This window comes from Anolis carolinensis, chromosome 4 (assembly GCF_035594765.1).
Source record: "Anolis carolinensis isolate JA03-04 chromosome 4, rAnoCar3.1.pri, whole genome shotgun sequence".
Classification (NCBI taxonomy): domain Eukaryota; kingdom Metazoa; phylum Chordata; class Lepidosauria; order Squamata; family Dactyloidae; genus Anolis; species Anolis carolinensis.
In genome coordinates, this window is record NC_085844.1 from 162,379,366 (window position 1) to 162,405,540 (window position 26,175).

Consider the following 26,175-nt stretch of genomic DNA (forward strand, 5'->3'; position numbering starts at 1 on the left):
AAGGCTGTTGGGCCACAAGATGAGATTAAACAACAGGCAATGCCCTTCAATTTATTTCAACTCTTACCTGTGGTATACGGAATGAAAGAAAAGACATTCATACCACACTGAGAAAGAACACCTAGCTAATAATCATGCAAGACACATTTCCGGCAATTCTGATGCATCTGCCAAGTCTTCAAATTTTTGAGGCAATTCAAACCTTTTGATCTTTATATTTCCAGTAACTAGCATGTTCTCAGACTTGTGAGCAGGTGTGGGTGATGAGTGAGCCACACTAAAGATTATGAATTTATGTAGGATAACATTATGCCTTGGATGTATGATATGGCCAGAGGCTGAGTAGCTGTAACTACCCGATTAGTTCGCATATATAGCATTGCTCTACTTTTTTTTGATGATATACGCTTTTGCTGCTGGAGGAAAAAGAGTAGAACTCTTCACCCAAGCAGCTAGGTGAGAGATAAAAATTCTTTCCACGTAGCAGCAAAAGAAATATGGGGACCAACTCTACATTATGAAGAACCTCTGGGATCACCTTTGCTCCTATGTTTGAGTACTCTGACACTAATACATCATCTTGCTGCTGTTAGTTATGTTACTTCTACTGTGCCTTGGCCCAAATTCCCTTTTTGATTTCAGAATGCCAAGGCAATACTTGGTTCACAGGCTGCTATTGATACATCCATTTCTGCTTGAGAAATAGGATCCATATTTCTGGCCACAGTACTTTATTGTGAATATAACTTCAGCCACATCAATTAACCTTAAGTAGCATTTCAGTTCACCTATTAACTCATTTTCCCCTTGGGCTCATTTTAGTGTCATACCACCAACAAATTCAGCCTATATTTATATATTCGGAGTAGGAGAGGGCACAATGACCAAAATCAAAAAGTCTACTTCTCTGTCCAATGCTAGTGGAATCAGTACTTTCTTTACATTTGCAGTACATTGTGGCACCAAAACCTACTATAAACAGATTCCTAGCCCTCCGCAGCAGGTTTCTAGGATTCAGGAGGAGGACTGTAGGTGTTCCCTATTTTGGTAGGATCCAGGGGAGGTACACTATTAGATCCTGGCCAATTTTTTTCACAGTAAATGCATACCAGTATAGAATATTAAATGCACGCCATGCTGAGATGATTCATATATAATGAACAGCAATAATGGATAGAGAACTTCAAGAGATTATAAACAGAGTTGGTGCTAAGTCAAGACTGACATCTGTTTGCAAAGAAACTAGCAATTTGGTATGCAGCAAAAGGTACCCTTTGCATGCCATCACTTAATGCATACTGAAAGTTTAAACCAGAACAATTGGAATAAAATGAACCAGGAATGCCGTTTCTCCAGCGGAAATAGCTAACATTGCTGTAAGCCAAATGAATACACACCAACATGCACAGTTAATATATGAACAAGCCTAGGTGATAGCTGGATCATGTGATTAAAACATGCCGAAAATCCCAACATTACTCCAAGTGGGATCTCACTTCAGTGTATATTTGGGGAAGTGTGGGGCAGGAGATGCGCAGGTTTGGGGGATTCCACTGTCAGCAGTGTCTTTTATTGTTTTTACCAGAGAGTACTGTGAATTTATGATGTTGTGTTGACTGTTTATTGCCTATGTTTCATTTTGCACTTGTTGTATTTTGTATTTTGTGTCACACCTTGAGTGTTTTGTGAGCCAACCCAAGTTCCTCTGGGAGATGGTGGCAGAATATAAATATATTATTATTATTATTATTATTATTATTATTATTATTATTATTATTATTATTTTATTATGACACAGCAAATAAGATAGATATGCTGGATTTTGTATCACAAAATCACAAGTCGAACACTTCCCAAGTGTCTAGGACTGTGTGATGTATTTTCGGATGATGCGCGCAGATCCCAGTAGGGTGGCCTTTTGCAATTGGCAGATCGTGATTTTGTCAATGTCTATTGTTTCCAAATGCCGGCTGAGATCTTTTGGAACAGCACCCAATGAGCCAATCACCACCGGGACCACCTGTACTGGTTTCTGCCAGAGTCTTTGACATTCAATCTTGAGGTCCTGATAGCGGCTGAGTTTTTCCTGTTGTTTTTCATCAATGCGACTGTCACCTGGGATGGCAACATCAATGATCCAAACCTTTCTTTTCCACAACTGTGATGTCTGGTGTGTTGTGTTCCAGAACTTTGTCAGTCTGGATTTGGAAGTCCCACAGTATCTTTGCGTGCTCATTCTCCAATACTTTTGCAGGTTTGTGAGCCCACCAGTTCTTTACTGCTGGGAGGTGGTACTTGAGGCATAAGTTCCAATGAATCATTTGGGCCACATAGTTGTGCCTCTGTTTGTAGTCTGTCTGTGTGATTTTCTTACAGCAGCTGAGGATATGATCAATGGTTTCGTCAGCTTCCTTGCACAGTCTGCATTTTGGGTCATCAGCTGATTTTTTGATCTTGGCCTTAATTGCATTTGTTCTGATGGCTTGCTCCTGGGCTGCAAGGATCAGGCCTTCTGTCTCCTTCTTCAGGGTCCCATTCGTGAGCCATAGCCAGGTCTTCTCCTTATCAGCTTTTCCTTCAATTTTGTCAAGGAACTTTCCATGCAATGTTTTGTTGTGCCAGCTGTCACCTCTAGTTTGTAGTGCGGTTTTCTTTTACTGATTCTTTGTCTGCTGTGCTTTGAGGAGTTTGAGGAATTATTATTATTATTATTATTATTATTATTATTATTATTATTATTATTATTATTATTATATCTGCCCTTTCTGCTGATAGAGTTACTGATGTGCAACCCTTCAGTAATTTTAGTCATTTGCTTCAGCAAATCAGTCTTGCTGCATTAAAAATTTCAATTTATGGTTTTGCTCAGTTTTACTGACCAAGACAGAAGGAGATTTAATGCTTACTGTATATTCTATTGCCAGACCTAACTAAAATAGCTGTAAACAAGTAGTGGGGTTCAAATAAATGTTGATTTATTCAGCAACTGATTTGGGAGTTTACCTTTAGCAGGCAAGGTATGATTGGAGTTGTAATCCAAAGCATCTATTTTGAGACCCAGTCTTAGAGGAGGTAAGGTAAAGGTAAAGGTTTCCCCTGATGTTAAGTCCAGTCACGTCTGACTCTGGGGGTTGGTGCTCATCTCCATTTCTAAGCCAAAGAGCCGGCGCTGTCTGTAGACACCTCCAAGGTCATGTGACCGGCATGACTGCATGGAGCACCGTTACCTTCCCGCCAGAGCGGTACCTATTGATCTACTCACATTGGCATGTTTTCGAACTGCTAGGTTGGCAGAGGCTGGAGCTGACAGCGGGTGCTCACTCCGCTCCCGGGATTTGAACCTGGGACCTTTCGGTCTGCAAGTTCAGCAGCTCAGTGCTTTAACACAATTCACCACCGGGGCTCTTAGAGGAGAGTAGCATGTAAATATATAAATATAACGAAATAAGAAGAGCAATGGCATTTAAACTCAGAAGCCTTCATTAATGAAAAGTTTGTTTAGCTATCTGATTCATGCAATTTAAATTTCAGAGGTTTTTTTAATGTTAAATTCATTTAGCAGATATTTAACACTACTTTTAATAAAACCTATGCTAATGACAATTACATCTATGAAGAACTGGCCACAAACAAAATTATTGCCGATGCAATTAATACAGATGTAATAATTTAATATGGATATGTCGCAATACCCAGAATCAAGAGTGATATGTATTTGTTGCTATCTGTAAAAGGATAACTGTGATATCTTCCAAGTCTATAGCCCAACTGTGCTCTGTTCATACACAAGCCAAGTACTAAACCAGTATTATTGCTGTGAATATTCTCTGTGTATGCCTCCTTCAAGCACTAGTTTTCCAACAATTTATCTTGATTTTGCTCTCTGAAAAAATAAAATGTCATATTCATTAAAATACTCTCAAAATTTCATCTGTAAAGAAATTGATACTTAAATTGCAGACCAACACAAACATCCCAGGGAATAAATATCAGGAAAACAGGCCTGGTGAGTAAGATTCACTCTTAAAGTTTCAATTTTAGCACAAAATAACCAGCCAAATTAATCCATGATTGTTTGACTGACATCCTTCTATGGAACATTATATTAATTTCAAATCCTAATTCAACTACGATTTGTCAAATAAACATAGGTATTTCATTATCCAAGAGCCATAAAAGGGAGATTCTTTACATAGAAGAGGAGGCTATGAACAAATTATTGTACAAAAAGTCACTACAAATTAGCCTACTGAGATCAGAGTTGGACAACACCTGCCACTCCAGATGTCTTGGTCTCAAATGCCATAGCTCCAACCAAGTATACTCAATGACAAGGTAGTATGGGCATTCTACTCTAAAGCACCAGGAAGCTAAAAGGTTCTCCCATGTTGCCTTAGGACCTTTGCCTAAATCCTGTTGATGCAAAAAGTCTACTGTAGTTGGGTCTAATTAGATTTAATCATAACACTTAAACTACCCAAAGATGTCTCTATGAAAGAATGGGCTCCTCTTTTATACTTCTTATACATAACATGTTATCATGTGTCAAGTCACCTGTCAATTCATGTTAACTCTGAGAATTTCATAAGATTTTCTTACGTAGGCAAACAAGGCTCAGAGGTGATTTGCCTTTGCCTTCCTCTGAAATATGGCCCAGATCACTTGGTATTCCTTGCAAATTCCCCATCTAAGTACTAACCTTGCCTAATTTGGTCTATCTTCCAAGATCAGACTCAACAATGATATGTCCTTTGTGCATTTGAAAAGCTTCATTTTCCGGCAACATGAAATGGTTTGATGTAAAATTGGAGTGGGAATGGTCAACCATTCCAGAGGCTCTATTTTTAGTTTGTTAAGTGGCTAAGGGCAAAACACCAAAAAGGGGCCTTGTCTTACATAAAAGATATAAGGGGCTAATGGGGCGGTAGGGCTTAGAGTTATCACAAGGCAGAAATACAGTAGGGAAACTCCCATTCATTGTATTAACTTTTCATATACTGTTAGTTTTATATCCATTATAATTACATCTATCAAAGTATTAATTCACCCAAATCACTGTATTAACCTTACTATATTCATAGTTTCTATAATTAATACTTACTTAAATTTAAATAGTACTAAAACTATTACAAACGTCAAATTATTACTTATTCATAACTCCCACCCAACCCATTCAGAATACATTATTTGGAAGTACAGTAGAGTCTCACTTATCCAACATAAATGGGCCGGCAAAATGTTGGATAAGCGAATATGTTGAATAATAAGGAGGCATTAAGGAAAAGCCTATTAAACATCAAATTAGGTTATGATTTTACAAATTAAGCACCAAAACATCATGTTAGACAACAAATTTGGCAGAAAAAGTAGTTCAATACACAGTAATGCTATGTAGTAATTACTGTATTTACGAATTTAGCACCAAAATATTACGATATATTGAAAACATTGACTACAAAAATGCGTTGGATAATCCAGAATGTTGGATAAGCGAGTGTTGGATAAGTGAGACTCTACTGTAGTTGTTTTCCATTTGTTAAATATTAATTTTTCAGGAAAATTTCCTTCATCAATTAAAAACATCCCATTCAAGTCATTTTTATTTTAAGACTGTTTTAATGAATGCAACCACTTGCAGTTAAAGACTAAAATTCTTCAATAGCTAGTTGGCAGAGCTATTGAATATATCTGTGTAACACCACCTGAACATTTATGCATCATAGATATCTGAAGAACTTTATTAAGGCCCTCTAACATGGGGACTAGGAAAGGGAAGAGATTTAGGTAGAGAAATAGCACAGCAAAACTCTATTTGTGAAGCTAATATAGGAGTCATCTCCATTTCTTGGAAACCGCTTATCAGAATTTAAATCCATCAGAATGATGCAGGAAAAGACTGAGGCCCCTTCAACACAGCTGTATAAAATCCACATTGAACTGGATAGTATGGCAGTGTAGACTCCAGTTCAAAGCAGATATTGTGGATTATCTGCTTTGATATTCTGGGTTATATGGCTGTGTGGAAGGGCCCTGAGGGACAAGGCTAGAAGACTATAGGAAGTGAATAGGTGGCACATATCACCCATGGCCTACACAGTTTATAGGCTGATGTGAAGTTTCAATTATGTATTAGATATATTCTATGATTTACTAAGTAATGACCTTCCTTTGCACCAAACCTTGCATACAAAGCAGCAATTTTCAATATATTTCCAACTATAAGTCCTATCTATTATAAATGAGTCTCTATAGAACAGAATGAATGGTATTTTCCTTGTCCTCAAATTCAAGAAACATTGCTCCTTGATTCACACAAACTAATTATGTTCCCAACTATGTTTTACTATACTGGTGATTATGGAGGTACAGAACCATTTGCAGAATGACTCTTCATCAAACACTTAATTAACTGTCCTGTCCTCTGCGTCATTTCTATGAACACGTACACAGGCACATACTTTCAACATTATGATTCAATTAAATCTAATGCACTGACCAGGATGTTCTTTGAAACTACTTATTGTAATAAATCAAAATTTTTCTTGGTATGGTTCTATTCTGAAAAAATGAAAATGTATTCTTCTTTGGCAATTTTCCCCCAATTATTTCTATAGAAAAGCTACTTGTCACAGCAGAATCCAGAGACTGAATCATTAGCAGAATGATGGGTTTAACAAGCATAACCAGTATTTATTGCAGAATAACCAGATTTATTTATTAGTGCATGTTTAGTATAATAATATACCATCTTTTCCACCTCAACTCTGTACATCGTATTTTCTTGCAAATTATAAGCATTATTTTTAGTTTTGTTTTCAAGAAAGCATCATTTTTATTAAGTCACTTCTATGTTAACACACACACACACACCTATATATATTGAATGAATAACTTTGCTTTTGTTGGATCACAGCAATGAATATCAAGGCTATAGATTTTTTATTAAAGAAGTGGAGGTAAATTTCTGGTTGCTTTTGAAATATTGTTACAACACATGAAAACTACCCTTACTATAATCAGAGAAACTATAATGTAAATAATCAGTAATCAGCTTAAAGTGTGATGCAAACTCTGAATCATTTCTCACATTCTTCTGTTGATCCACCTATCATTCTACACTGCGCACACATACTTACAAATATTATTTAGTCGTTTCCACAATCTTTTTTCTCTGGAACTGCCATCCTTTCTTCACACAGTTTTCATGGAGAATTGACATTATGCCATTGTTGTTAGCCAGTTGTATTCAAGAGTTTTCTGACAGCAATTTCTCTTATGTTTTTGAGACCCAATTTGAGGACAAAATGAAATAGCAGTACCAATCTGAATGAATAGCAGGCAACATGCTATTAAAGCTTTCAAGGCATCTATACATTTATGTGCAATACTTTCTTTGCAGCTTCTTTCAGCTGTATTTCAATCCCTGTTGGTCCCTACTGTGAAATTTGTGATGAATATCTTTTCCCAGTATCAGTTCATCTTCCTGTAGTGGATCATGGGGGCATTAATTATTAATTTTCTCATCGTCTTTAAAGTATTACAAAACCGATATTTTACAATTAGAATCATAGAATCATAGAGTTGGAAGCCATCCAGTCCAACTCCCTGCCAAGAAACAGGAAAAACACATTCAAAGCACCACTGACAGATGGCCATCCAGCCTCAGCTTAAAAACCTTCAAAGAAGGAGCTTCTACTACACTCATGTACCTATCTACGCTGACTGTTTAATTCTTAAAGACAATAAATAGTGGGAGAAAAATAAGTAACTGAAATCTTCCCTCTACTAAGGAGAAGAAAACTGACCCTGTGGCATTTATGAGAGTATTCCAACTCATTATATCCCTAGCCTGGATAAACAAGAAAAAATAAGACGGTCTAAAGCTGAAAACAGGAAGTTTTAAACGTTAATGCTGAGCTTTGCCTGTCAGCTTCAAACTAATGCAGTGTCAGAGGGAAGAATATTATTGAAAAATGTAGCATCATATTAACAAGAAATTGATTAGTTCCCACTAGAGTATACTCACCGAATCAATTGTTGAATGGTGAGTCAACATATAGGTAAATCCAATTGATTCAGCGCATCTACTGAAGTGAATGGAACTTACCATAGGATTGAAGACATATGTAACTACATAAAGACAATGGTTCTACTGTACTAAAGGACTCCAGTGTTGGAATTTTCTTCTTTAGGTTCTATTAATGTGAATTGAATTTATATCTAGGTAGGTTAAAGCTTCTCTCTCTCTCTCTCTCTCTCTCTCTCTCTCTCTCTGTGTGTGTGTGTGTGTGTATATATATATATATAATTATTATATTGCTATAAACATGAAACAAAATTGAGTATAAAGCCATTATAATGATAGTGTTTAACTTTTAAGTCAAATCTCCTTGCCTATTATCCTTAACTGAAACATGCAATAATACAAGAATGATAAATCAGTGTCCTTCTGCATGTTGTTGCATTTGAAATCTCTTCAGCTCTTACTAGCATCACCAATGGTGAGAGATGACAAGAGGAATCGTGATCATGATGGGATCTTCAAAGATCAACTCTCGAAGGACCACATATTACTGACACCATCTTTAGTCTTTCTCGAATGGAATGACTCACTTCAGGCTGTACGTGTTTGAATGTGAAAAGGAAAAGACAGCCAACTTTTTGCAGTAGACAGCTAATACTTCAGGGAGAAGACTGGATGAAAATCCTTCTCCATCGCATGCTAATGATTCATTGTCTGGGATCTTTTTCGTGAATTGGTACTGTTCCAGCAGGGTACAGAGATCTGAGTAGGACACCAAGAGTCCACTCAGCTATAGAAACTATCTTGACCTTGGACAAGTCACACTCCTTCAGTCTTTGAGGCTGCCAAAGGCAAACCCCCCTCCGAACAAACCTTGCCAAGAAAACCCCATGACAATTTTGCCTTAGGATCACACTGAGTCAGAAATGAATTGAAGGCAAACAACCACCACCAGTCTGCATCATGTGCCTCATGCTGTTTTTCACACAGAACAATTTATTTCAAATCATACCCTGACAATCGCAAGAATGCTTTCCACACCAGTTCCTGCATTAATAAATATCATCTTTCTGCTCACCTTCTGTTCAAATACTATTTGCTGTTGTCATGCCTTCAAGTCATAGACCCTGTATTCTATCCTGAAAGTATCAGCTTGGCTGTACTAAATGTTATTAATGACAAGAGTGCTATTCTGAACTTACCCAAGCAATCAAACTTTCTTTCTGTTCAGAGACAGCTGTTGTAAACTGATTGTGTTTATATAACATCACCTCTTCAGCATCATTCATCCAAGCCATCACAAAGAAGTCTTAATTCTCACACACAGGCTTTATAAAAAAGGCAGGAAAACAAAACATCAATTGCACTTTGCATCCTATGTGTATGTTCTCCAGGCTCTACAATGCTACAAACACTGCAAATTTTGCTAAGAGGCAAGAAAGCATAATCACAGACATACTAACATTTAGCAGGATTACTTTTAAAGTGGTGGTCCCTGGGCAAGTTCTTAGCAAATTTCCTGGACCAAAACAAACAACTGTAGTCCTTTAAAATGCTGAGCTTATAACTACCAGCTCTTCATACCAGATAACATGAGAAATGTTGTTTTAAATCTAAAGATGTCTTTCACTTCTCTCTTCTTTTTTCCAGATTTCCAGATGAAGGACTACTTATCTGGCCTGAACATCTAAAGCCTGTTCACAGACCTTTAAGGGGACAAAGAGTAACACAACTCCTATTGAGACTCCTTCAGACAAGCAAGGGGAGAGATGCCATGTTTCCTTTGTGAAATTCCACTGGGGAGCAAAGTGATGAGATGACAAGACATTTTATTGTGGACTAGTGCCTATCCAAACTAGCAAACCTTTAAAACACATATATCCACTCTGCTGTTCAACACTTCGAGAACAAGCATGGCTTTGCTTTTCAAAAACAGTGAAGTGCCCTCCAATCCTGCATGATTTTCTCCAAAGTCTACAGACATGAAATCTCCCTGGATCTTAGCTTCTTTTTTTATATCATTTTACAGGTTGAGCATCCCTGATCAGGAATTCTGAAATCCAAAATACAAACTAAAATCCAAAAACTGTGCACATCAGTCACTGAGATAAGTGACACCTTTACTTTCTGATGGTCCAATGTACACAACTTTTGTTACATACATTAAAAAATGATAAAATATGGTATAAAAGTGGGCTCTGTGAATGAGATATCTATGAAACTTAAATGAATGTTGTGTTTAGACTTGGATCCCAACTCCAAGGTTGCACTACAATGAAGAATGAATGCAACTTGAAACCACTTTATCTGCCACAGCTCACTGCTGTGACCTTCTCTGACAAGTGAAGGGAGCTGGTGACTCCCCAACCTATAATTCCAAGGATTTCACAGCATGATGCTATGGCAGTTACAAGTGGCGTCAAACTGCATTAATTTCATAGTATGGATGCACCCCAATATATCTCATTACTTCAAGGAGAAAGCTAGATTAAAATCCTTCTCCACTGCATGCTAATGACTCATAGTCTGGATATATCGGCAAAATCCAGCATTTCAAAATCTGTAAAAATCCAAAGGATTCGGATAGGGAACAACAGATTCAAATAGCAGGAAAAGATACTCCCCCTAAACATTAGGAAGAGACTCCTTGAGGGTAAAAGTTGTTTGGCAGTGGAGCACCTTTTTATTCAGACAGGCCTTAATGGTTCGGGCCCAGACTATTCAGCAAATCGCATCTCCACTTACAAACCTGCTTGGGCACTACAATCAGTGAAGGAGGCCCTGCTCTTGGTCGCACCCCATCTCAAGCACAGCTGGTGGGAAAGAGAGAGGGGGGCTTCTCCACAATTGCCCCCCACCTCTGGAACTCTCCCCAAAGAGATCAAAACGGCCCCCTCCTTACTCTCTTTTAAAACCAATTAAAAACCTATTTTTGCTCCCAAGCATATCGAGACGAGGAGGCATAGAATATCATGCATAGTCACCATGGAGTGAAAATGTCTGGTCACTCTGGCTAATGACTGCAAAAATTCCAATATTTTTACCTTGTTTTGCTTTGATTAGATTCTGACTGTTTCTTCCCAATGTAAGCTGCGGAATTCTATATTTGTTATGTTATTTAATTATTGTTAAGCCTGTTGTTATTTTTGATGTAGAAGTTTGTTTTGGGTGAGGGTGAGGTGGATTATTTTGTCTCCGACTAGTTTTTATGGTGTTGAATATTTGCCGATATTTGTTGTTAACTGCCCTGAATTCCCTCAGGGAGATAGGGTGGGATATAAAGAAAGTTGTTGTTATTGTTGTTGTTGTTATAAGGATGAAGGTTTTTAAGATCAATTCAGGGGGTGCTGTGATTTGTAACTTCGAATATTTTTGATGGCTTTTAACTGGGAATTTAAAAAATATTATACTTAATCCTGTCTTAATGTTTGCCGATATATATATATATATATATATATATATATATATATATATATATAATTATATGCTGATGGGTCATTCCATGCCAAGTGGTCTAAACCTTCCCACCATCATGTCTCCAATACTGTTCAAATTTTAGCTGTAGCACCAGCTGCTTTATGCATCCTCATTGTCCTGCCACACCCCTATAAACTAAAATGAACTAGCAGGACAATGAGGATGCATAAAGCATAATTCATAAATGCACAAAATATAACATACTTTGACCTGAGTAAATGGATACTTAATGGTCACACTGCAAAACAAAAACATATCAGTCTTGTACAGCAAATTTTTCTCTTTCAGATTATACTATTCACAAGCATATTCAGGTAGACTCTTTTTTTAATCATTGGCTTTGTACGTCAGTATATTTTACCATTTGTGCCTACAGTGCCAAATTTGAAGAGATTCTGCAGAGCGGTTATGGATGCTGGATAGTTGCCAATCTGCCAGTACAGTAGAGTCTCACTAATCCAAGCCTCGCTTATCCAAGCCTCTGGATTATCCAAGCCATTTTTGTAGTCAATGTTTTCAATATATCATGATATTTTGGTGCTAAATTTGTAAATACAGTAATTACAACAGAGCATGACTGTGTATTGAACTACTTTTTCTGTCAAATTTGTTGTATAACATGATGTTTTGGTGCTTAATTTGTAAAATCATAACCTAATTTGATGTTTAATAGGCTTTTCTTTAATCCCTCCTTAATATCCAAGATATTCTCTTATCCAAGCTTCTGCCAGCCCGTTTAGCTTGGTTAAGTGAGACTCTACTGTATTATGTACAGCACAAGAATAATACTTGGCCAAAACTTCAAGTCTCCTTATTTGCATGGAAATTGTTGCAGTCTGAATATTGGTCAACATTTGTCACAATGAGTCGTGACACATTTTGATGCACACTTTGAGTCAACCTGTTTGCCTGGATTTTGCACCCAGAATGTTAACATTAATTTCATCAGATTCAGCAGAATAAACTGTACAGGATTTCAATTTACTAGTCATTCTTCTACATTTAGTATTAATTTTATTTGATCCCTCAAAATGGCCTTTTCTTTAATGTTGTGTGCACGTTGACTGATTACCGTTCAGATAAGGGGGGGCTAGATCAGCAACTATTGCAGTTAGAGACCTCAAACTTTGGAAAACTTAGTTTAACACCTGTCTGGAGCAACAGATAAAATTGGAACAAAACTGGAGAACATGATGGTGGGAACTTTTTAAAATTTCAGACCGCTTGGCATGGAATGACCCAGATGCTTTTATATTAAGTTGCTTTCAGTCTCCTGCAGGAGAGATAAAGCGGGGTACAAATAAATATAATAAAAATAATAACAACAATCTGTGCCTGGGAGCATGGTGGAGTCTCCTTCTCTGGAGGGAGAGGCTGTCAGTGGTGCGTTGACTGTGTATTCCTGCATGGCAGGGGAGTTGGACTAGATAGCCCTTGGGGTTTCTTCCAACTCTATGATTCTATATCAGGTATGGGCAAACTTGAGCCCTGCAGGTGTTTTGGACTTCAACTCCCACCATTCCTAACAGCCTCAGGCCCTTTCCTTTTCTCCCTCGCTTAAGCGGCTGAGGGAGAAAAGGAAGGGGCCTGAGGCTGTTAGGAATGGTGGGAGTTGGAGTCCAAAACACCTGGAGGGCCCAAGTTTGCCCATGCCTGATATAGTCCCTAGTATGTTGTAAAACTTGTAGGTGTGGTGGGAGAGGCGCAAGTGTCAATCAAGAGCCTGGCGTCCAATGGCGCGTCAGGTCCCGCCCCGGAGCGCGCGGCGGGTCTTGGCGCTCACCTTGTGGTCGAGGACGCTGATGTAGCCTTCCAGTGGGCGGGCGGAGAGCCCGGGCGGGCGACGCGCGCTGCTAGGGCTGCCGCTCGTGCTCAGCTGCGGAGGGCTGGCAGGCTTCTGGCTGGCTGTCACCACCTGCTGCTGCTGCTGGCTTTGCTCTTTCTGGCCTTCTCCACCACCGCCGCTTCCTCCGATCCCTCCTCCTCCTCCGATGCTGCCGTACAAGAGCAACAAGCTAGTGCACATGGTGGTGAGCGCAAAAGACACCGCCAGCCCATGTCGCTGCAAGGGGGACAAGGAGACACACTGAGAGGGACGGCGACCTAGAAAGGGGGCGTGCGGAGGAGACGGGGCTGGGGTCCCTTTCCCAGCCGCGCGTGGAAGCGGCGCTGTCATTCATTAAAGGGACAGGAGGCCTTTTCCCTCCTCTTCTCGCATAGCATCCTCCTCGCGCCTTGACCCCGCCCCTCCCGCCAATCCCTCAGGTGCGCGCGCGCCTCGCGTGACCCAGTGGCTTCTCTCTCTCATTCCCACCCTTCCTCCCTCGCTCCCTCTGTTCGGCCCCGGGGCTTGTTAGTTAGGCACACGCGCTTTAGGGCTGGGCTAGTGTGCCAGGGTTGGCACCTACACCGTGGAATGAGTGCACTTCGACGCCCCTTGGGCTGCCAAGGGATCCTGGAAGTTACAGTTTTACAACTCATCCCATAGCAGTTAAAAAGGGGTGTCAAACGGAATTCATTCCTAAGTGCAGATGCGTCCTTCCCCCTTTGCTACAAATCTCTTGCTCTGAATCTCAAGGCAGAAAATCCCACAATATCTGCTTTGAAATGGGTTATCTCAGGTCCCTTCCATACAGCCCTACATCCCAGAATCTCAAGGCAGAAAATCCCACAATATCTGCTTTGAAATGGGTTATCTGAGGGCCCTTCCATACAGCCCTACATCCCAGAATCTCAAGGCAGAAAATCCCACATTATGTGCATTGAACTGAAATGTATGGCAGTGTGGACTCAAATAAAGGAGTTCAAAGCAGATATTGTGGGGTTTTCTTCTTTGATATTCTGGGATATAGGGCTGTGTCGAAGGGCCCCCGAGTCCACACTGCCAGGAAACATACTAGGCGTTGAAGCTGCCAGGCTATTCAATGCTAATCCAGGTGGTCAGTTGCAACATTCACACTTGCCTCAAACCGACTAGAGTTCTTTCTCCCACCCTGGACCTTCCACAGATATAGAAACCCTACTTGCCTAGTTTCCAACAGATCTCACAATCTCTGAGGATGCCTGCCATAGAAGTGGGTGAAACGTCAGGAGAGAATGCTTCTGGAACATGACCATACAGCCCGGAAAATTCACAGCAACCTAATGTGGGATTTTATTCAGCTGTCTGATTTCCTTGACCTTTTACTTTCATTCTCTTGATAGTTTCCCTCTTTTTTGCTCCCTTTGAGGAGGGCTTCTGCTGTAAGCCTTCAATGTGTACTATTGCCACCTGGACCAGGGAGCTCACAAGAAAATGTTCAATGTGTTCTCAAAGGCTTTCATGGCCAGAATCATTGGGTTGTGGCGAGTTTTCCGGGCTGTATAGCCATGTTCCAGAAGCATTCCTTTCTGATGTTTCACCCAGATCTATGGCAGGCATCCTCAGAGGTTGTGAGGTATATTGGAAACTAGGCAAGGGAGGTTTATATATCTGTGGAAGGTCCAGGGTGGGAGAAAGAATTCTCATCTGTTTGAGGCAGGTGTGAATGTTGCAATTAAATCACCTTGATTAGCATTGAAAAGCCTTGCAGTTTCAATGCCTGGCTCATTCCTGTTTTTAAACAACAACACTCTGAAAACAGGAATTCCAGGCATGAAACAATCAGGGCCAGCCCAACAAAGGATTCCCCCAGGCAGGAAGCAGCCAGGCTTTGAAACTGCAAGGCTATTCGATGCTAATCAAAGTGGCCAATTGAAACATTCACACTTGCCTCGGACAGACAAGAGTTCTTTCTTCCATCCTGGATCTTCCACAAATATAGAAACCTCACTTGCCTAGTTTCCAACAAACCTCACAACCTCTGAGGATGCCTGCCATAGATGTGGGAGAGAATGCTTCTGGAACATGGGCATACAGCCCGGAAAACTCACAGCAACCCAGTGATTCCGGCCATGAAAGCCTTCCACAACACAGTGTGTGAGGTTGACTTCCAACACTTCTGCTGTAAGCCTTCAATGTGGACTATTGCCACCTGGACGAGGAAGCTAACAAGAAAATGAGAAAAATAGAGAAGATAGGAAAAGAGGTTCTTGTGTTCTTTCTATCGCTAAGAGTGTCCTTTAGGAGAGAAAAGCGGGATGATGATGGTGGTGATGATGATGATAACCAAATGTCAGTGTTCGGGGGGCAAGCGAGAGAAGCCGTTCCCTTCCTGGCAAAGGCGCCTTGTTGGAAAGTGCGGTTGGCAGCCTCCCGCTCGCTCTCCTTCTCAAGCCCTCCTTCCCCGAACATGTCCCCTTTGGCGACCATCATTCCACTTTGGGACACACACACCCATTCATCCTTTCCTCGTCTTCTCCTGCCTTTTAATTCCGCCTTGCCCCTTTCCCCCGCCACCCCCGAACCCAAGCTTCTTCACCTTCCGCCCATAAAGGAGGTTGGAAAGTTCCTCGCTTGCCTCCTTCCCTCCCTCCCTTGATCCCTACCCAGGTGGCGATCGAGCTGAACTTGGGCTCGCTTTCTCCCTCTTTCCTAACCAGGTGGCGATCCGGCGTCCCTCCCTTGACTTACCACCAGCGCCTTCATTGTCGTGCGCCTCCTTGTCTACGGCACGCTTCTGCCGCCGCCGCCTCAATGAGCCCCCGAAGCCACTTCTGCCTCTTCCTCTTCCTCCTCTTCCTCCTCCTCTAGGGTTTCCATTGCCAAGGCGCCCCCGGCATGGTTCCTTCCTTGGCGAGAGGCAAGGAGAAATAGAAATGAGAGAATCAGTCCCCGGCGCCGGATCAGCCCAACCTTGAGCTTGCTGTTGGAAGCGCGGCTGTGGCAGAGATTAGAGGCAGAATTAAAACTGGACCCTTTTAGAGTCTCCCAGTGAGCTGCACAACTCCCGCCTCCTGGCGACGCTCCCTGGGTCCTAAAGCCCCTCTGCCCCGTCCGTGGCTCTCCTCCTTAGACTCCAAAGCTGACTGCTGGTTCTTCTTTTATTCCTTATATCCTAGAAAAAATAATAATAAAACCGACCGTATTTCACCGTGTCAACTTCAATCAGTGGGTGGTCTCCTGATCAACAGAAATGCCATGCTTTGAAATAACAATAGTATGGATTGCGTTGAGTTTTCCGGGCTGTATAGCCATGTTCCAGAAGCATTCTCTCCTGATGTTTTGTCCACATCTGTGGCAGGTATCATCAAAGGTTGTAAGGTTTTGGGAACTAGGCAAGTGGGGTTTTTACATTTGTAGGGAGAAAGAACTCTTGTCTGTTTGAGGCAGGTGTGAATGTGAATGATGCAGTTGGCAACCTTGATTAGCACCGAATAGCCTTTCAGCTTCAAGGTTTAGCTGTTTCCTGCCTGGGGGAATCCTTTATTGGGAGGTTTTAGCTGGCCCTGATTGATTCATGCCTGGGATTCCTCTTGTTTTCTGAGTCATGTTCTTTATTTACTGTCCTGATTTTAATTTTTTTAAATACTGGTAGCCAGATTTTATTCATTTTTGTGGTTTCCTCCTTTCTGTGGAAATTGTCCACCTCTCACCTCTGCCGGAGTCTACTGTATCCCATGCATCTGTGGACAAAGACAGTGCCCAAACACGAATCAAGGAACATGAAAGGCACTGCCGACTAACAAACAGAGAACAACCCAGCAACCCTGTAAAATGGAACCGACCGTATTTCTGTCGGCGGGGATGATGGGTAGCAGAGTGAAATCCAAAAAATTCACCATCCCGGTTCGCCTCCTTCTCTCCAGACTGTTTCCCCGTGTGGAAAACAGCACTGGATAAACTCACTCCAGCAGACGAAGTCCAACTGTTGATTAAACTTTATTTACATGAACTATTTACAGATAGAGCAAATTCAGTCCTTTCCTCCATGAGTGCTTGCCGAAAGCACCCATGCACACACACACAGCCAATGCTCATCGCTGTTCTCCGCTCAACACAGGAAAACTTTACTCCCTCGCATTCCACAGGAACCAAGATAGTAGTCCCGGTCAAAACACACTTGACCCCATTGGTCCTGTGATACATCAATCATAGCAGACTCTCATTAACTCCATAATTGCTGAATCCAGATTGATTTTAACATTTCACAATACACAATACCCTGACACTGTGTCATCTTCAATCAGTGGGCGGTCTCCTGATCAACTGAAATGCCATGCTTTGAAATAACAATAGTATTACAGCCAGCGTATCATCATGCTCTTTGGACATATTGTTTCTCTTTTTTCTGGCAAAATGTTTAGTGGCTGGGCTCTACAGGCCAATGGATATGCCACTTCAGACATTAGAAGAGCTGCAAGGCCAAGAACAAGCAAAGACGAACATCCACCCTTAGGAAAAATGTTCTTACCATACATCAAGGGAACCACTGACTGCATACAGAAGCAGATGAAGAACACAACCTACAAAATATCTGCAGACCCATTAAGAAAATCCAGCATTCAGCAAAGGACAAGAGAGATCCTCTCGCCTCTGCAGGAGTCTACCGTATACCATGCAGCTGTGGACAAGTCTACATAGGGACCACCAAATACAGCATTGACCAAACATGAATCAAGGAACATGAAAGGCATTGCAGACTAAATCAACCAGAGAAGTCAGCCAGAGCAGAGCACTTGATGAACCATCCTGGATACAGTATATTATTTGAGAACACAGAAATGCTGGACCACTCTAACAACCACTTTTCAGACTACACAGAGAAGCCATTGAAATCCACAAGCATGTGGACAATTTCAACAGAAAGGAGGAAACCATGAAAATGAACAAAATCTGATTACTAATATTTTTAAAAAACTCTAAAATCAGGACAGTAGATAAAGAACAACATTCAGAAAATGGGAATTCCAGACAAGAAACAATCAGGGCTAGTTAATATTTCCCAACAAAGGATTCCCACAGGCAGGAATCAGCCAGGCCTTGAAGCTGCAAGGCCATTACATTTTAATCAAGGTGATTAATTACAGCATTCACACTTGCCTCCAACGACAAGAGTTCTTTCTCCCACCCTGGACTTTCCACAGATATATAAACCCCGCTTGACTAATTTCCAACAGACCTCACAATGCCTGCCATAGATGGGGGTGAAGCATCAGGAAAGAATGCTTCTGGAACATGGCCATACAGCCCGGAAAACTCACAGCAACCTGGTAAAATAGAACCGACCATATTTCACCCTGTCATCTTCAATCAGTGGGTGGTCTCCTGATCAACTACCATGCTTTGAAATAACAATAGCATTACAGCCAGCGTATCATCTTTCTCTTTGGCCGTATCATTTCTCTTTATTCTGGCAAAATGTTCAGTGGCTTTTATTCTCTGGATGTTAACAATTGTTCCCTCTTCTTTCTGAAGAGTTTTGCTCAATTGAAGTCCTATGAAGCTGAATATAACTTGCTTCCGAGGGGATTTTCTCCAATGTGATTTGGACCAACAGACAAGTATTGTTTCTATCAATGTTTGCCGTCTTGAGAGAAAAAACAGTATATAAATAACAACAACAACAACATCCAGGATGTGTGCTTGTCCATGGTTCACCACTTTCAGAAACATTGACTGCCTGGTTAGTGTGCTTTCCAAGCAACAGCCTAACATTTTCATGGAAAACATGTCTTCTCCATTCAAAACTGCAGTTTCAAATATTGTGTAGCACCTCAAGTCTATGAATAAAACCACTATGTATTGCATCCTCCTGACCATTTGTAGTATTCATGCCACAGTGTGCCGTGTCATATATCGTAATCTTTACAATGTTTCTGTTTTCCTGTTTTTAGATAATACTTGCCCCTGTTCAAAGGAAATGTCCCTTTTGTGTTTTTTTATTCACGTCATATTTTCTTTCCTCAGCTATGCTGTGTTAATGATGCACATTTAATTTGTATAAACCTTGATAAATTAACTGAAATCATGCACATTTCATGCTTCGGGGATTCTGTGTTTAAACGTGTACCCTTCGGGTTGGCTTCCTATGAAGTGGTTTATGTGGCTGTGCGGATGCCCTTTAAAAATAATATTCACATCTTTGTTGTTTACACATTTCTCCCCGAAGTATTCTGAGAAAACCATAACAGTAATAAATAGCATTATATGCAACCTGTAGCTATACAGTATTAAATATTACATTAAGGAGAAAATTATCAGCAGGCTAACTCATCCATGGTTACAAATGATGCGTGCGTGTATTTTCAAGGCTGAAATTGAAGCCAGCTTCAATTTTTCATCTTCACTAATTCATTCATGGACCAACAGTGGAACAAATGCTATCTCTAGTATATTAACACAATCACACTGCAGTCCAGTATAATGTCTATTCAGAGGTAATCCCTGCTGAGTTCAGTGATACCTACTTCCAGGCAAGTTATGTATAGAACTGCAAGTTTAGCTTGTGAAAAAGATGTCTGGAGAAGCAGGTAGGAAGATGAAAAAGAAAGATGGACATGGGATCATACCTGAGTAAAGATGGCGCTGGGCGACTCAGATTAGGATGGGATGACAAAGGAGTGGGTAATGCAGTTCACACTGTTTTTGAAATGTCAGCTGGATTTGTGGATGCATAGTATGATATTTTGGCATTTCAGTGGTGAATGTGTTTAATCTTATTATGAGGTAAAGGTAAATGTTTTCCCCTGACATTAAGTCCAGTCGTGTCCAACTCTGGGGGTTAGTGCTCATCTCCATTTCTAAGCCGAAGAGCCGGTGTTGTCCATAGACATCTACAAGGTCATGTGGCCGGCATGACTACATGAAGCGCCGTTACCTTCCTGCCGAAGTGGTACCTATAGATCATTTGCATGTTTTCAAACTTCTGGGTTGGCAGAAGCTGGGGCTAACAGCGGAAGCTCACCTTGCTCCCTGGATTCGAACCACTGACCTTTCAGTCAGCAAGTTCAGCAGTTCAGTGGTTTAGCCTGCTGCGTCACAGGGGGCTCCTATCTTATATAAAGAAGACCATAAATAAATAACTTTATTTATAACCCACCCTATCTTCCTAAGGGTAATGAAAATACTCTTGCTGTTTTTTCCATTTGTGCTCTAGGACTGAACAGCACCACCAGACAGGAGACACAACATGAAAAGAATCTTATCAAGTTCTGGCAACTTCTTATCGTGTGTTATCACTTGACTCTCAGATTAGTGAAACAAAGGGCCAGCTTGATGAATCACCGAAAGCAAATTAGTGGGGGTGCTTGAAGATTTTCTGCAATAGCAGACAGAAGACAGCTCAGCTGTTTAAAAGTATTTTCCCTTCCATCATGAGCAAGCAGTTTGCTGGCAACTGAGACATTTTCCCTGTATTATCCCATGCCAGACTCAAGCATCATATTTATGATTAAGGCTCATAGCTGTACGTTGGACATCTGTTATACAGTATGTCTAACGAAGTCATCAAGCTTATGAGTTGGGGTGATAGCGAGCTAGAGCTAGTTGCTGAGCCTATTGATTAAGTGGCCAGGCTAAATTTTGTAATTTAATGCTGAGCTTGCCTTGAATCATGTCCAGTTGCCAGATTCTCAGATATTTAATTAGATTGCTATCATGGTCATAGATACAAACTTTGGCAGTCCAAATGGTGCCTTTACAAATAAAGTACATGTACAACGTACATGCTGCAGTTTTTATGTATAGATCTGGTGTTTCAAGGTATACATATAAAAATTAGCTGGAAAAGAGCCAAATCACTTCACAAAAAATGAAAGTTTTTTAAAAACTAGAACAAGAAATATTTAATGGTATGCACACATATATATATATATATATATATATATATATATATATATATATTTATATAATTTTTATTGAGGGTTTTGTACACAATTTGATAAAAGGAAAAAGGGGCAGGAGAGGGGAGGGGAAGGAGAAAAAAAACAGAAAAGGGGGAGAGGGGGGAAGGGTGTAGGGAAGGGGTTTGTCAGTCTTCCATCCTCGTCACTTCGGTGTGATTTGCTACTGCTTCGATTCTTCCTGTAGTCCTGGGTGGATTTTGTTTTCTGTTTCTGATTATACCGATCAAAGTTTGTTGTTCTATATATTTGTTTTATAAATTAGTTCCTATTCCTTTGTTGCTTATATTCTTTATAGAGTGACCAATCCGTACGTTTCATTGGTTTCCCTTTGTGTTGTTTAATCAGGAATGTTAATGAGTCCATCTCATATATTTCATCCATTTTTGTGGTCCACTCTTCTATGCTTGGTATAGCTTGTGTTTTCCAATATTTTGCGAATAAAATTCTCGCTGATGTAGTCAAATATGTGAACAGTATGTCTTCATTTCTATTGAGATACATATCTTTGTCGGTTATTCCTAGGAGGTAATATTCTGGTTTTAAAGGAAAAGACTTTTTTATTATTTTCTGTGTCTCGGCATGTATTATTTTCCAGTATTTCTGGGTTTCCTCACATGTCCACCATGCATGATAGAAAAAGCCCACCTGGTTTCTGCACTTCCAGCATTTGTTTTGAACATTGGGATACATTAGGCCTAATTTTTCCGGTGTGATATACCACCTGTGGAATATTTTTAACCAATTTTCTTTCAGGTCTGTCGCATAGGTATACTTTAATTTAACATTCCAAATTTGTTCCCATTCTTCGAATTTAATTTGTCTTCCAATATTTCTGGCCCATTTTGTCATGCATGCCTTCACTGTTTCCGTCTCTGTCGACCATTCAAGCAATGTATTATATAAAATTGTTATGCTTTTTTCCCCGTTCCTGACCAACTTGTCCCATATCGTTTCATTTTCATTGAAGCCAGTTTTACTATCTTTTACAAATTGTTCTTTTAATTGTATGTATTGAAACCCGGTTAGGTTGGGATAGATCTTTTTTAACTCTTCTTGTTCTTTCAGTTGGTGTTGGTTCCCTCTTTTTATTAAGATTTCTTTATATGTTGGCCATTGTTGCCATCCAAGGATTTTTCTTTGATTGGCCTCAAGAGGAGAGATCCACATCGGTATTTTCCTGTATAAATATGGCTTATATTTCTCCCATACCTTTATAATTGAAGATCGTACGAAGTGGTCTCCGAATCCTTTTTCAATTGCTCTTTTATCGTATCCAATATAGGCATGCCAGCCTCGACGTAAGTCGGATCCTTCCAGATCTAACAGTTTATCATTTTTCAAGAGGGCCCAGTCCAGCGCCCATGTTAGGGCAGAAGCTTCAAAGTAAATTCTTAAGTTGGGGAGACCAAATCCCCCTCTGGACTTAGAGTCAGTCATAATTAAGTTTTTAATTCTCGGTCTTTTTCCTTTCCACAAGAATTTTGAAATTTCCTTATTCCAGGTACTAAATATTTTAGCACTCCGGATAATAGGAAGATTTTGAAAGAGGTATAATAGTTTTGGTAGGACATTCATCTTTATTAATGCAATTCTCCCCAATAGTGAGATTTTAAGGTTAACCCAATTTTTCAGATCTTTACTTATTTCTTTCCATTTTACGTAATAATTGTTTTCTAATAGATGTGCGTTTTTGTGTGTTAACCATATTCCCAGATATCTTATTTTGGGTGTCACGGCGATGCCCACACTTTTTTGTAATCTTTCTTGATTTAGTCTTGTTATGTTTTTTGTTAATATTTTTGTCTTCTTTTTGTTTAAGTGGAAGCCCGCTAGTTCTCCGAATTCTTCCAGTTTGTGTATCCATCTCTGTATGTTTTTCCTTGGTTCCTCGATAATACATATGACATCATCCGCGAATGCTCTTAATTTATAATCTTTTTGTTTTATTCTTGCCCCTTTTAGTTCCTTATCCTCATTGATGTTTTTTAGGTGTATCTCTATGGCCAATATAAAAATGAGGGGCGAGAGTGGGCACCCCTGGCGGGTTCCTTTCTCGATCTTAATTTCCTTTGAAGTTTGGCCATTGATTATTAACCTTGCCCGCTGGGATTCGTATATCTTGTCGATTGCATTTGAAAACTGATATCCAATGTCTATTTCTTTGAAAAGTAATTTGAAGAATCCCCAATTCAGATTGTCAAATGCTTTTTCAGCATCGATTGATAAGAGTGCCAATTCTTTTTGGTGATTTTTGTCATAATACTCGATGATATCTAGGATGCATCTTATGTTGTCCCCCATTTTCCTACCCGGTAAGAAGCCTGTTTGTTCTTCCGAAATCCAAGAGTTTAAGAAATTTTTGAATCTATTACCTAGTATTCCCGTAAAGATTTTATAGTCCAAATTTAGGAGAGAGATTGGGCGATAGTTTTTTACCTCTAGTGGGTCAGAGTTTTCTTTGGGAATCGTGATTATGTCCGCTATTCTCCAAGAATCTGGGATTTCTCGACCCTGTAAAATTTGGTTCATTATAGTTTTAAGTTGGGCAGATAGTTCATTTTGGAATGTTTTGTAAAAACTAGCCGAGAAGCCATCAGGTCCCGGCGCTTTGTTCCCCTTCAACGATTTTATTGTCTTCTTTATTTCTTCTTCTGTAATTTCTTTGTTAAGTAGCTCACGTTGTGTTTCGGTGATTTTCTCCAGTTTTTGCTTGCCTAAATATTGGGCTATTTTTGGGTAATCCAATTGCTTTTCTTTGTATAGTTGGGCATAGAATTTGTGAAATTCCTCAATAATTTCCTCATCCTTAGTGTGAATTTTGTCCGTCCCTCTTATTTTTGTTATTAGTTGTTGCTGGCGCTTTTTCCTTATTTTTCTGGCTAACCAGGCTCCGGGCCTGTTAGCATTCTCAAAGTTATCTTGCCTAATAAATTTTAATTTCTTGGCAATATTCTCCAGTTCCATATGGTCTTTTTCTTTTTTCAGGTCCTTTAATTGTTCTTGAATTGATTTGTCTTTAGGATTCATTTTTAGCTGTTTTTCCTTTCTGACAATTTCTTTTCCAATTTCATTTATTCTTTGGTATTTCTGTTTGTTATTTCTAGCCTTTTGTTGAATCAAATAGCCTCTTATTACGGCTTTATATGTGTCCCAAATTATTTGACTTTTTATCTCATCTTGAGTGTTTATTTTAAAGAATTCCTTGGTCAATTCTTTGTACCTGTTTATATCCTCTTCTGATTTAATTAAGTTATCATCCAGTCTCCATTTGTAACTAGACGGTTTATAATTCAGAGTCAATTCGATTGGGCTGTGGTCTGATTTGTCTCTGGCCAGAATTTTCATATCCGAGACTTTGGTCACTATAGAATTGGTTGACCAAACCATGTCGATGCGCGACCAGGTTTGGTGTCTACTCGAATAGAAGGTATAGTCTCTTTTTGTTGGGTTGTGGTAACGCCAAATGTCCTGCAGATTAAATTCCTCTTTCATCATAATCATGTTCTTGGGCAGCATCCCTCTGTTTCCCTTTTTTGATCTCTTATCCTTTTTTGTTTTATCCATGTTGTCATCTAAAGTTCCATTAAAGTCGCCAAAAACCATTATATGTTCAATTTCTGTTTTGGCTATCTGCTCCCTTAAATTTTTGGTGAATTGTATTTTTGGGCCGTTTGGAGCGTAAATGTTACAAATTAGCATTTTTTGAGTCCCTATCGTGATTTCAACTCCCACGAATCTACCTTCCATATCTCTAAATTTTAAATCGGCTGGAATGTCCTCTTTAATATATAGTACCACTCCCCTTTTCTTTTTAACGTCTGCTGAGTAGAATATTCTGCCAAGTTTGGGATTTTCCAAATGGGATATATGTTTTTGTGCAACAGTGTGATGACTCATGGGCCTTGTAGTCCTGTTCCTAGTACTATTGTGGCAGACGAAGAGGAAAACATGGGATTTTCGCCGGTTCAGCCAGAGCCGGAGCCTCTTCACCTGCAGGATGTTGACGTTTGCCCTCAAGAATTCAGCCAAACAGGCCTTGGGCAGAACTCCCCCCCCCCCCCCGTATTCCAGGAGGGAAAATTATGCTAAAGATAGGGGAGCCAGGGAGGCTAATCGCAGAAGCCTGAGAATCGCTGCCAAACAAATGGCTGATTAGGCCTGCTTCCCTTGGGAAATTCTAAGGAGTCATGCATCTGGACAGAGTTGGGTTTCGCTTCTCGTTCTCTAGGGAAAGTGTTCTGTTGGCGGGAAAACGAGACCCAATATAGGTGTTTGTCGCAAGGGAAACTTTGCGGAGTCAATTGATCAGCTTGAGGAGAGAGATCGTGTGTGGACTTCGTAATCCCTGTTCCCTGCTTCCCGGATCAAGTTTCAAGTCTTGCCTTGTCTCACGGTTTTGCCACGGACTTTGTTTCATGCTTCATGTTTGCCTCGTTTTAAGTCTTGGATCAAATCAAGAATCAAGTTTATTTCCAGCCTTGTTGTCAAGCTTCATTGGACTATAAAGACTTTGTTATTTCCCCACACTATTGCTTGGCAAAGTGTGTGTTTCGGTCAAGTGGATTACAACTTTGAACTCTAATATCTTATATTGGACAATACATTTCTGGACTATATTTGGCCTTATCTGAAAGGTCTGCTTCTGAACTATATTCTTCACTTGTTTTTATTGATTTTATACATTTCTTTAATAAAGATATTAGATAGAGACTGGCCTCTGTGTAAGGTTATTGGTGCTCTGCAGCCTGGGTCCTGACAAACGTGTGTCTCTTGAAGAGCCACTATGTCATATTTACCTTTTATTAACCAATTTGTTACAGCTTTTCTTTTACTGGGTGAATTTAGACCATTAATATTGTTTGAAATACATTTAATTTGGCGGTTTAAGTCATACATCGTCATGGTTTTTT

General features: G+C 40.0%; 1 protein-coding gene across 1 annotated transcript in view; it reads right to left on the bottom strand.

The window, feature by feature from the left end:
* st6galnac5 (ST6 N-acetylgalactosaminide alpha-2,6-sialyltransferase 5) overlaps nucleotides 1-17,390 on the bottom strand; it is a 125,008-nt gene extending 107,618 nt beyond the window's left edge. The window contains exons 1-2 of the mRNA XM_008114115.3: nucleotides 16,053-17,390; nucleotides 13,284-13,562 (exon numbers count right to left, since the gene is read on the bottom strand). Of these exons, the coding sequence (XP_008112322.2) occupies nucleotides 13,284-13,562; nucleotides 16,053-16,067 (294 nt within the window). The 5' untranslated portion in view covers nucleotides 16,068-17,390. The remainder of the gene's footprint in view (nucleotides 1-13,283; nucleotides 13,563-16,052) is intronic.
* Between the last annotated feature and the right edge of the window lie 8,785 nt (nucleotides 17,391-26,175).